The 13,849-nt window shown below is 37.4% G+C and overlaps 1 protein-coding gene across 3 annotated transcripts in view; it reads right to left on the bottom strand.

The window, feature by feature from the left end:
- LOC104600850 (CASP-like protein 5B3) overlaps positions 1–3,132 on the bottom strand; it is a 28,630-nt gene extending 25,498 nt beyond the window's left edge. The window contains exon 1 of one of the 3 annotated variants that reach the window (XM_088901846.1): positions 2,918–3,132. In XM_088901846.1, the coding sequence (XP_088757972.1) occupies positions 2,918–2,967 (50 nt within the window). In that variant the 5' untranslated portion in view covers positions 2,968–3,132. Of the gene's footprint in view, positions 1–1,425; positions 2,152–2,917 lie in introns of those variants that run through there. The other 2 variants (XM_010263991.3, XM_010263989.3) reach the window with 2 other exon arrangements.
- Between the last annotated feature and the right edge of the window lie 10,717 nt (positions 3,133–13,849).

The raw sequence follows: 13,849 nt of genomic DNA, 5'->3' as shown, positions 1-13,849 counted from the left end.
CACCAATGGTTATTGTACCTTTGTGGGAGGGAACCTAATTACATGGAGAAGCAAGAAACAAAGTGTTGTGGCCAAGTCTAGTGCTGAAGTTGAATACCAGACTATGCCTCATGGAGTGGCTAAGATCATGTGGATTAAGAATTTGTTCGAAGAACTGGGATTTACTATGGATAATCCCATGTCCTTATATTATGATAACAAGGCAGCTATTAACACTGCAGCTAATCCTTTTCTTCATGATAGGACCAAACACATTGAGGTGGATAAGTTCTTTATTAAGGAGAAACTTGTTAGCAGAGAAGTATGTACACCCTATGTTGGTTCTGAAAAGCAGCTTGTAGACATCTTCACCAAGGGTTTACATCACTTACGCCATAATGATCTGTGTGACAAGTTGGGCATGATTGACATCTATGTCCCAATTTGAGGGGGAGTGTATTTTGTTGCTAGTAGTTAACTACTAGACAAAGACTGTTCCTAGTAGTCAACTACTAGACGAAGAGTCGACTACCAAGGCATTCCCTCTTTTATTTTATCGCCCTAATATAAATAAAAATGTTGGCGCCACCAAACCTCACTTTTTGACTCCAAATCTTCTCTTCTCTTCCTTCTTCTCTCTTCTATTCAGCAACTTTTCTACCAAGAAAACTGGCATAATTGGAAGATTTCGTCCAACTCAAAAGAGAACATGTTAGCTCCAAGTAGATTGGTCAAATAAATTAAAAGGCAAGACAAGAAGTATTTTGTTTCCAAGAGAGCTAAAAGTGACAGTTAATGTTGTCATCAGAAGTATCAATAACCGACTCTTTTCAGACCAACTGAAGATGCAACCATGCTAATATTATTCTCTAAAATCCTACCAAGTTATTTAGGCATCCAAGAATCAACTACTAAGATTTCCAGAAGATATGGAGAATTGGAGTTCACCAACAACATGAGACCAGGGACACTCTCAAAATACATAAAAGTAAAAACTATGAAATTGCTTCTATCTCAGAATTTCTCTTCACAAAAGGGTCAATGAGACAAGTAGCGATGTGATAAGAAGTAACCAGGGTCTGGTCTCTAATAACTTCAGGATGTAGGGATTTTATAAGTAGATATTGAAACATCTTACATTCATAAGATCACCTGCAAGATGGCACGACAACTAAGACAAAAGTTTCCCCACTTTTGTCACATTGATCTGATCAATAAATTGTCATCCAGTCAAGAAGGGTAAACATTCCAGAATCAAAATGAGGTAATACCTAGGCCTTTGGATTATCCCGACATCTACTAAGCACCAATCCTTGTGAAAAATCCAGTAATATTCCGAGGAATAATATACCATCATTTACCAGCTTTAATTAGATTACAAGACGGCCAATTTCATAATGAAAATAAAAGTTTGAGAAGCTGATTTGAACTGAAAAGGCAATATACCAGAAAGCTGTGGAATTGAAGAAGGTTGGTGCAGTTGCCATTGTAATTATTGAACCACCCGCGAATAAACACTGTAAAATCCGAAGAATGAGCGCAGTCAAAGTCCCAGGTGTTCCTGGAAAATCCTTCATTTTCACGAACCCAGAAAGAAGAGGAAAAAAATTCAGAACCTTCACCCAAGAGAAAGAAGAAAACCCATCTTCTCTATCACAACAACACAGAAGAAACCTCCATTAAACCCCAGATAAGGGATCGCACATTGAACGCCCAGTTGGAAAGAAAAAACAAATAAATAAATATAAATAAATAAACAAAACTAAAAAGAACCCATTTTCAAAGGACCCTCTGGTAGAAACCACCCTTGGCACCCTAAAACCGATACCAAGAGAATAAAATAGAAGTACTGATGTAAAAGAAAAACTGGGAAAAGGAAGGTTTGAAACAGAGCTTGAGTTGGTAGAAGGAAATACAAGCATCTCAGACGAAAAGAGAGTCGAGAGCAACAGTGCACCAGACGGCTAAACTTCAAGCTCAAGAAGAGAAAAAGCAGGAAAAAAAAAAGTCAGAAATTAGAACCAAACAATTTCCTTTGCTGCTCCAGATATTCACACTTCAACCAACAAAAACAGTGCCAGCGGATTTAGTTTGCTTTTGACCGGGCAAGGTTGCATTCGACTGGATGGAAAGTGGAAATCCAGGATTTTTTTTTTTTTTTTTTTTTTTGCCACCTTCAATGAGAAAAAGAATTCGTCGTTGTAAGGAGGGAATGCTACTTTAAGTGGTGAAAAACAAAGCCACGTCGCCTATATTTTTAAAAATTTTAAAATTTTCAGGTGACGTGGACTTAACATCCACCGTAAAATTAATTATTCCGTGCTCTTTAAAGGGAGCAAAAGTGAACCCACCTCGAATTGCTTCCCTTTTCTTTTCTAACGATCTCGAATTGCTTTTCCTTTTGGTAAATGACTAGGACCCCCCCGTACTATGGGCCAGACCTCTCTACTTTTTTTTTTATTTGTGACAAAGGCCCCTGAATTTTGGCCGTTAGACAAAGACCCCTTGACCGTTAAATCAGATGATAGAAGACGTTAAAATACCCCACTAAGTTTTCTCTAATTTCTTTTTCTTGTCCGTCATCTCCTTTCTCTTTCTTTCTTTCTATGCTCCTAATCCATTCCCTCTTAAACCTACAAAAGAACAGGTCCTCAAACAAATCACACTGTCAGTCAAACAAAAGAACAACTAGATATTGAGAAAAGAACAGTAATAGATACTCAGTTCAAGAAATGTTGTCTTTCTTTCTTTGTTTTTTCACATGTTCTGGTTTGATTAATCGCTCTTGCAGCGATGGATGGTAATTGGTAAGTCGTTGTTGTTAACTATTATTATTTTCCGACAGAGTAGGAGATATTTAAATGTCTCCGACCCTCCACTAAAAACAGAGAGAGAGAGAGAGAGAGAGAGGTATAGTGAGTGGTCAGTCGTTGTAGACCTGTTGCCGAGGAGACGGTGCAGACGAAGAATGAGATCGATCCTCCTCATCAGTCGCGATCTAGCCTCGCTTAATGGAGGGTTGGAGATAATTCAACCACTAGAGGCAGTAGCTTTTGCCACAACGAAGCAGCCCCGCCCGCTTCGGCAACGTCCACCACCGTTCCTCCCCTTCTCACTTTATGTAATTGGACAAAAGCTCATCCTCTTCTAGCATCCAAGGCCCTCGCTTTAGATCCGCCGCCGATGACGAAAAAAGTGAAGCAATCGATCTCACCAGGGTGACAATTTGCAATGTTTATGTTTACTTCAGGTAATGCCAAGAAGGCAAAGATATCATCTTCAATTGGTGGAGGTGGTGATGGGGAGGATACGTGTTTAGAGAATATAGCGAGGGAGGGAGAAATGAGGGTCACAACAAGAAATTTGATGTTGTGGGTCACACCGATATCACTGATATTGCCAGCAATGAGGGTGTGTACAGGGAGGGAGAGAAGTTCTTCCATGTAACACAATAATCAGACTAAATTGAAACTACCTAACAAATTACACCAAAATCATTAAGAGCATAAAAAAAAGAAGAGACAATCGTTAATCAAAGCATACATGGGGTTTCCACTATGGTATCCAATGAAGGTTTCCATGTCTGCTGCTTTGAGCATCTCTCGGTAGGTTGTGGTCTTTCATCCGGTGGCTCCATTGTTTTAAATACCGATGAAGTCAAGTAGAAGTCACTAAACACAGCCTACACAAGGAATATCTTTCTGATATTGTTAGAGCTTCCACGCTTGGTTGCTTTGGATGCCCTGTATGAAAGTGTTTCTATCTCATATGTAAGCACGGAACAGAGTATATCCATGGGAAGAAGAAAATAGAACTGGCCTTGCTCGAGCTCTGCGCCGACTGTTAAGCCAGGAACTCGGTGACCCATATTGAGATTGTATGGGGTCATGGTCGAACTCGCTCCGGACGCCATGTGGCTACCCAAAAAGCAAGCAACACAACATTTCGACCGGGTTTCCTACTAACTCAATTCTACAATCCTCACTACTAACCCAATAAAACAATGCCACCTGTCTCTAAACATGTTTTAGAATCCTAACTTGTGCAAATAGTTAACGGTTGTTATTGCCCTTCCATTAGACATGTTTTCCTAAAAAAATATTTTTTTCTTGTGCATAATTTCTTTGAAATTCCTTTCACCCTCTCCTTTTTGGTGTTGCCGAAATTTACTATATTCACTAAACAACAAATTTTTGTCACCTAACGTCATAATTTTTCTCACTACAATCATCTAATTATATATATGCTGATTAAGACGATTCCATCTTAGATGCCCTCTGAACCTCTCAAAACCCTTCAAATATAAGTCAATCTCTTATTCAATATGTATGGAAATTCCAGCTCCAATACCAATTCATGTTGAATCTGCATCAATCTTGTTAATAACTTGTTTTGAACAAGTTAGAAAAGGTAGACATCCCTTTATTTTTCTTGCTTTTACTTTTGTTTTCATCCTCTTTGCTTTTGCAACTCAATCGAATATAAGCACTATTGCTCTGTTTTCTGTAACTGAAACAAGGCAAACTAGTTCATAGTCGGTCATCCAAACTTCACTCCTCCTTTGAATGGAAATCTACCACTGTATATGGAGGCTATTAGACAATTGATTCCAAGCTTAGAATCCAAACCATAACAGTTCTATTATGAGACTCGTTCTGCTCACTTTCAAACCCGATCCTCCCTTAATTGATCTTTGATGGTGACTTGCCTTTCCATTGAGTAAATCTTGAAATGCCATTGTGATTCCATTGAGCTCACAATTAGGTCAAGAACACCCATATTCACTTCAGTTTTATCCTTGTAGTCATACCTTGGGTCAAAGATAACATCGAGCATAGAAGAGAGAGGCAGAATCATGCATATTTTTTAAGGAATACATGTCTAACGGAGGGGTAATAACATCATCCGTGTAATTTGCAAAGTTAAAGACTCAAAAGATGTTTAGGTATAGGTGGCATTGTTTTATTGGGTTAGTAGAGAGGATTGTAGAATTGAATTAGTAGGAAATCCAGATCGGTACCAAACACCCCTAAAGTTAAAAGAAAATGATATAAATATTGGGTATGTGTTTGGTTCTGTGACATTTATCTTAGGGTGTTTATTGCTTTAAACATTTATTTGAAAAATTTTACTTTTAAATGTTTCATGTTTTTGTTGTTTGATTGAGCATAACTTTTAACGTTTCCTACTTTCCACCTTAGATTAATACCCCAAAAAATATTTCACATAAGCATTTCATTTCAAGAAATGTTGGGGCATTGGGGAAACAAGGGTTTGACATTTTCCCAAATACCTCATACATAAAATCCAAGCATTTATGTTTTTTAGTGTTTATTTGATAAACTTTGAAACCAAACAGTGGTTTCATGCATAATAAACGCCAACACCTATATGGCGCTAATGTGGCAGCCTTTTTTCAATAAAAGCCAGTGAACCAAACATAGCTTAGATGATTATGACCTTCACTTTTATTACCACAAATTGGAATTTGTTTCTCACAAAACATTCCTCACACTAACCTCACAGCCACATCCTATCATGTAATGGGAATATCTCCCATGAATAATATAACATACAAGTACAGGAAATGTTACAGATGTGCCGCTACTACATGCTGTGAGGTCTGGGTGAGGAACCACACGTTTCTAGGTAAAACCATGAAATCGTGGCCTTCAACAAGGTGGAATCACACATATATCAGACTGTGATTTCACAATTTTAGCACAGGGCTCAAACCATGTCTTCGTAAAAGTGGATTGGATGATTATCTATGATAATATATGAACCAAAAAACTTCCATAAAAATTGAACCTGTGACCTTTGGTTTACTTTGGTTCAGCAGAAAATAATGGAAAAACCACGTTGATTCCTTCTCCTCCCTTTTATCTGATAAACCAAACACTACCTTCATGATTTTCTTTTTGACAAAAAAAAATAAAAAATAAAAATAAAAAGAAGTAGTTTCATTAATGGATTGATAACTGCACATGAGAGTGGGTGTAATAAGACATATCGTATAGAAATCCGACCCTTACAATCAAAATAAGCAAAAAAGATGTACCATCTAATTACAGTGCCTATTGACATTGAACAAAAGAAAAAGATGTAAAAACAAGCAGTAGCCTTCTAGTATGATTCCATTGTTTGGTTGGGATTGGATCTCAGCATCATAACTTTCAATGGTCAGCTTTTTACCCAGTTGGGTTTCGACTATAGCAATTGGGTACTGTTGGTAGACCCATTATAATTTATTTAGGTTCCGTTTGTTTACAATACAAATGCCGAACTGAGGTATTTATATACCCCGGTTGGCATTTCAAAAAATACTTTTTGGAAGAGAAAAAGACAAAAGGATCACTTTCTATCATGATAATGAGCAGAATCATCCAACCACATCTCTTTTATCTACCCGGAAAAAATATATGCTACCTTTTATATTCATTTGATTACAATTTGGGAATAAAGCATGCGTAATCACCCACCAACTACTCCTTTAGTTTTATTGACTCTTTTCCTACTAATTACTTTAATTGAGATTCTAGAGATGAATTTTTTGGAGAAGCAAAATCCAAGGGTCTCCATGAGTTTAGGAAATGAACCCACCAACCCCATTTCTACTCTAGTTGATCAAGAATAATGTTTATTTACTTTTAGTAAGCAAGTGTTTGGTCATGGATATTGACGGCACCTTGCAGAGTCAATCATCAATGAGAAATTGACCACCCAGTTAAGTAATTCAGAATTCAGGCTCACAGATTGAAATTAATTTCTTTTCTCTAGCCTTCTTAATGGAGTTGTTTGGAAAGAGATAGATATGGTTTTAGAGGGCGGATTACCACTTATCTTCTATAGCTATGATGTTTATGCTTATCTAGATCTGCCCGTTGGCAAAAGAACTAGTAAATTTGAAGAGAATGGCACATGGAATTGAACTTCTATTGCCTTAACGTAAAAGACTATCCAATACCTTCTCGAATTGAGCTAATAAATACTCAACCACAAAAATGTTTAGGTTGTGTTTTGTTGCGTGCAAATTTTGAATCAGATGCAACTTTTTTATCCAGTTCAGTTTTTGCATATGTTTCTTTATAATCATGAATGGCACTCCTACTTGATATAAAAAATTATATTATTTACATTCATTAATAGTGCAAAATTTGCACATCTAAAATTGATGCAAAATTTATACCACCTTCCATCTATCTCAATTCTCTGATTTAATTTATATAAAGTGGAGACAACATCATCTTTCCATCTTACTACCAAACAAATAATTAACTCTCCTCCATATAAAGTGGAACTGTTAGAGTATCTCAGTCTCGATAGACTTGTGACTAGGATAGTTATCTCAGCCATGATAACTATCCTAGATAATTGGGATCTCCTTATCTCATTATCCTGTACATTACTAGGATAGCTTATCTTCTGATAGTTTTCTTGTTAAACTCTAACTTTGTAATTGTTATTTCCTATACATACTTATCCTCTTGTAACTGGTTATCTATTTAATGCTCAAGAAACCAATCAATATTTGACTGAGTCATTCTCCCTTTATTGTTCTACTCTTTCTCGTATATGGTATCAGAGCTATTTGACAAAAGTCCATGGCTTCAGAGACAAGCACCATTGCTCATGCTGTCTAGAGACAGATGCAACCTGGATCAACAGATGGTCGAACTATTATGGTAGTCTCACTTTTCAGCTTTATGAATATAGTTTTAGTAAAATTGGATTGTACTAACTTCTTGCTTTGGAGTTCTCAAACTACACCAGCTCTCAGAGGGCATCGTCTATATGGCTATGTGGATGGATCTTTTCCCTATCCCCCATTCTTCCTAGAAGATGGAAGTAGCCAAGGGTCCAATCGCAACAACCCGGATCATGCAGCATGGATCAAACAAGACTAGTTGATCATAAGCTGGTTATTATCTTCATTAACAGATCTAGTTTTGGCTCAAGTAGTCGGTTGTAAGACGTCCAAAGAGGTATGGTCATGTCCTATTTTCTTCCACAAGTCAGACTCGAATTCATTATCTTCTTGGTGGTTTGCCTACTGAATATGATACTTTTGTGGTCTCTATGACTATTAGACTAGATAGTCTCTCTTTGTCTGAAATTCAAAGCCTGTTACTTATTTTTGAAAAGCGCTTAGAGTGTCACTCTTCATAATCTATGCTGGAATCTCCCTATGCTAATTTGGACAATAAGAAGAAAAACTTCAATCACAATCAATCATCTTCTTATAAGCTTCAACAATTCAATAATGGTGGTGATTCTAACAATTCCAAGAAAACTTCCTACAATAACAATAATCGAAGCAGATCCAATTCTAAGAACACCACAGTAGTTTGCCAACTCTGTAGGTATCTTGGTCGTACAACAGCTACTTGTCGCTGTTATCTAGAACTTACTGCCAATAAGAATACCAAGCAAGCTCATACAACATCATCTTCACACTCAGTTCGTGATGACAATTGGTACCCTAATCCAGGAGCAACCAATCATATGACTTCAGATCTTGGGAACCTCTCTCTTCACGATGAGTATCATGGAACAGATCATATCACAGTCGGAAATGGTACAGGTCTAGAAATATTTCATATTGTCTCTTCTATTTTGAATACTGATTCCGGGTCTCTTATTTTGAATAATATTCTCAGAGTTCCTAATATCTCTAAGAACTTACTCTCTGTTAGCCAGTTTTGTAAGGATAATAATACAACTTTTATTTTTAACGCTACTGGCTTCTTTGTTAAGGGCAATGCGACTGGAAAAATTCTCCTCCAAGGGTCGATTAAAGCATGGCTTTATCAACTAAAGGCAAATTGCACAAATAAAGCTCCATCGACATTCGTTGGTGAGAAAGTATCGGTTTTAGTATGGCATCAGCGGCTAGGATATCCCAGCAAGCAAATAGCTGCCCACATCTTATCTTCATTTCAGCTTCCAGTTTCAAATAGGGACATCTCTTTTTGTCCATCCTGTCCACTGGGCAAGAGTCATACCTTTCCATTTTCTATTAGTAATTTTGTCATGAAGTATCCATTAGAACTTTTATTTTCTATTGTTTGGGGACCAGCCCCTGTCTCTACAAGACATGGTTTTCGATATTACTTGATTTTTGTTGATGCTTTCAGCAAGTATATATGGATTTTTCTTATGGCCTCTAAAACTCAGGTTGTTTCTATCTTTGTTGTTTTTAAGAAGAATATGGAGAATTTATTGAGTACCTCTATCAAAACTCTACAAACAGAAGGAGGTATAGAGTACAAGCCACTTCTACCTATTCTCACCAATTCGGGCATCACTCATCGTCTCTCATGTCCTCATATTCATGAACAAAATGGGGCTGTAGAACAACGCCATTGCCATGTTGTTGAAATGGGTCTCACCCTCCTAACTACGACTTTAATGCCCAAACATTATTGGTATGATGCTTTTGAGATTGCAGTACTTTTAATTAACCGACTTTCTACTCCAATACTGTAGATGAAATCTCCTTTAGAGTGTCTCTTTGGCACAAACCCTGATTACAATATGTTGCGCACTTTCAAATGTGTTTGCTATCCGCATCTTAGACCCTATAATCGATCTAAACTAAACTATCGCTCCAAATGTTGTTTGTTTCTGGGTTACAATTTACATTACAAAGGGTACAAATGTTTGGACTTAACATCCAATCATCTCTATATTTCTCGAAATGTGGTTTTTGATGAGCATACCTTTCCATGTACTTCTAGCAGCACCACTCTAGTTCCCAGTTTGGCTACCAACACTGTGATTGGCCCACCTATTGTTACATATCCGTGCTCTTCTCTTGTACACATTCCAATCCCCACTGGAACTACCTCCCCTATCCTACCTATTATATCCACTGATGTTGATTCTGCTGAATTGATCCAGTCATCATCACCCCCATCGGATACACCATCTTGTTCCACTGCACCCCCACTTAATACTCATCCCATGGTGACACGGGGCAAAAGTGGTGTTCGCAAACCAAACCCTAGGTATGCTTTGGAAACATCTGTTGGCCCCAACCTTGAACCTTCTTGCTACACTATTGCAAAGAAAGATCCCCATTGGGTGCTTGCCATGGAGGAAGAGTACAAGGATCTGTTAAACAATGATACATGGGATCTTGTACCTCCGCCTCCTCAGAAGAACATTGTGGGAAACCATTGGGTTTATAAGATTGAGAGACATCCGGATGGGACCATTGAAAGATAGAAGGCACGATTGGTTACCCAAGGGTTTATTCAACAAGCTGGCATTGACTTTGCTGAGACGTTTAGTCCTGTTGTCAAACCTACCACTATTCAGTTAATAATATCTCTTGCAATTCACTATGGCTGGAATCTTAGACAACTTGGTGTGAGCAACGCCTTTCTTCATGGATACCTCAGTGAAGAAGTGTTTATGAAACAACCCATGGGTTTTGTTGATCAAGAACGGCCACATTTTGTATGTCGGCTTAAATGTTCCCTTTATGGTTTGAAACAAGCCCCACGAGCCTGGTTTACCCGATTAAGGGATCATTTGGTTCATCTTGGTTTTCTGGAATCTCGAGTAGATAGTTCTCTACTCATGCGTCAGACTGGCACTGATGCCATTTTCCTTCTTGTATATGTGGACGACATATTGACCATTGGATCTTCTAATTCTGCACTTACTCAACTCATCTCTCAGCTCTCTACCACTTTTGCTCTTTAAGATCTTGGGGAAGCTCATTACTTCCTAGGGTTGGAACTTCATCACACTACAGATGGTGTGCATCTATCCCAACACAAATATCTTCATGACCTTCTCGTCAAGACCAAGATGCATGAGGCTAAACCAATTCATACACCTATGGTGGCATCTACCAGACTTGATGTCACTCATGGTTCTCTTCCAGATGCCACTGAATACCGTAGTGTGGTAGGGGTGCTACAATATATTACACTTACTTGGCCGAATATCAGCTTCTCTGTTAACAAAGTTTGCTAGTTTATGAAGGAGCTCACTTGTGTTCATTGGAGTGTAGTCAAGAGGATCCTCCGTTATCTTAAGTCAACAATTGACCATGTCATTACTTTTTGTTCTTCTCAAGAATTGGCTCTCGAAGCTTTTTCTGATGCTGATTGGGCTAGTTGCCATGTTGATCGTCGCTCCCAAGGGGGTTTCTGTGTTTACTTGGGTGATAATTTGATTTCATGGAGCTCTTGTAAACAGTTCACGGTTTCTCGCTCCAACACAGAGTCAAAATACCGTAGTCTTGCCTCCACTGCCGCTGACCTTCTTTGGCTCTAGATGTTACTAAAGGAACTTGGATTGAAGCTCCCTCGACCACCTGTCATCTGGTGCGACAATTTGAGTGTCAAGTTTCTCTCATCCAATCCTATTCACCATTCTCACACCAAGCACATAGAATTGGATGTTCACTTTATACAAGAAAAAGTTGCAACGGGACTTTTACTGATCAATCACATTTCCAACCATGATCAGATTATAGACATTTTTACCAAACCTCTGCCATCAACGGGGTTTCATGAACTTACAGCCAAGCTTACCGTCTCCAAGAGACCACTAAGCTTGCAGGGGTATGTTAGGGTATCTCAGTCTTGATAGACTTGTGACTAGAATAATTATCTCAGCCATGATAACTATCTTAGATAACTGGGATCGCCTTATCTCATTATCTTGTACATTAATAGGATAGCTTATCTTCTGATAGTTTTCTTGTTAAACTCTAATTCTGTAATTGTTCTGTTCTTTCTCTTATAGAAACTTTACAATTTTACTTATATTACTTTTCACAATAAAGAAAACCAAAGCAAAAATAAACTGAAATTTACATTCAACCTATTTGTAGTCCCATGAATTTAATTACACCAGAGTAAATGCAGCATAAGGCAATCATTTAATTGGGATTTGGGGGGGTATTTAGTATTTACCAATAAGACCCATTACTGGAGCCATTACTGAATCCAAGGCCATCAGGGGCAATTGATTGTTAGGCCTGCATCATAACATATTGACAGATGGCCAACAACGATGATTGTTAGCACTAGCCATTCCAAAGCTTTGTAAGCCCATACTGACAACTAGATAATAAGGTCGACTAGCAGTAGTAGGAAATAAAAAGGCAGAGATAATGTCATCCAGAGCCCTACGCCTTTTTTCGGCATGAACAGCATTAATTGCACCGCACCGCACCGGACGGACCATATGATATATACAGAGAGCACAGAGCACAATTGTTGATTGCAAACTGCAAAGGGGACGAAGGGATATGGATGATTTGAATAAAAGAAAATGATATCAATTATATTCATTTCTGACAATGCAAAAGACATGAAAAAGCTACCAACATCATACTATCAAAAGCAAATAAAGAGAAGCACGTTTGTTCTTTATAAAAACAAAAAAAAAAATGTAAATTAAAATTGGGTTTGGTTTTGCACTCATAAATTTTCAATGCCTTTGATTTTGAGGTGCAAACATGAATTTCAAGGCTAAAACTGACTTATTCTACATTAAGCAACTTTGAGTGCAAAATTTGCCTAATATAATATTATAATATTATAGATTCAATGTATATATTATAGTCCCAGGGTGTAGGCTGGGCTGGGCCTAAACCCAGCCAGCCTATGCCCCTTAAATTTAAATGCTAAGCCCAGCGTGGCCCATGTTGATCGCCCCTAATCCCAGTTCTTGTTTAGAAGAATGCTTACGCCGTTACGCACATCAATGCAATCATATGACAATATAGAAAATAAATAAAAAAGAACTTCAATATACACAATACAAGGATTCACATAGTTTCTACAACTTGGTTACGTTACAAATGAAGACCAATATATACAATATCAAAATATCAACTGATAACCTAAAACGTTACAAATATCAAAGAGAAAAATCACATTTTTACAGGACCCTCATAAATTGATCTATCATCATCTAGGCCTTGTCTCAATTATATGGGGTCTTACATGAATTTTGTTTTGCCATGTTCAATGTCATTTCCATCTTTAAATCGTTGATGCTTAAATCATTTCTTATTAATTCTACCCAATTCTTTGTCGGTCTGTCCCTATCTTTTTAGCCCCTTTAACTTGTAATACATCATTTCTTTCTAACAGGTGTTGTAGTTTAGATGATCATCTATATATAATCCCTAACCAAAACACTAAAAATCCTAAAAACATAGGTTATAAATTATGTAGAATTCCCTAATATAGTGAATCTCATATCAGAAAGTACAAGCTACTAACTGTTTAGAACTCCAATTTTTTAATCAAGAAACACCCAAAGAGATAGAATATGGGATCCACAACTATTCAGTTTCTTACTGTAGGTCCCATGTATTTTATCACTTGCTGGGGCATTAGCATTGGTTTCACAGCTCGCTACAGCTAATGCATTCAGCTAATCCAACAACCTAGAAAAACTCTCATGAAAGTCTAAAAGTCTTTTACCCAAAAAAAAATCCCAAACTATGCATTTATAGATATAGAAAAAAAAAACCATTTTTCATATATCTATATTACTATTAAAAGTGTGAATGAGAGTGTGGAATTTTTGTTTGACTAAAACACTCCAATTTTTTACTTTGGTCCCTCTCTAATTGTAAGGACAAAACTGTAATTTGAATAATTTACTTTTCTCCTCATTCAAATCCTTGTCATTACGTCTTATATTTAAGGCATGGTTTTGAAAATTGGATTGGACTGAATGATCATATCAGTTGACTTGGGAACTGGTCATGGCTCTAGGTCTGGTTTTGGACCCCAAAACTATGTGATCATTTGACCCAAGAACCACTGGCCAAAGAGGTTCGATTTTTTAAACTGTGATTTAAGGTATTAACTTCCATTAACATTCATTA

Source organism: Nelumbo nucifera, chromosome 3 (assembly GCF_055504915.1).
Source record: "Nelumbo nucifera cultivar China Antique chromosome 3, China Antique-T2T, whole genome shotgun sequence".
Taxonomy (NCBI): Eukaryota; Viridiplantae; Streptophyta; class Magnoliopsida; order Proteales; family Nelumbonaceae; genus Nelumbo; species Nelumbo nucifera.
The sequence above is the reverse complement of the archived record's forward strand: the minus strand, read 5'-3'. Positions and strand labels throughout refer to the sequence as shown.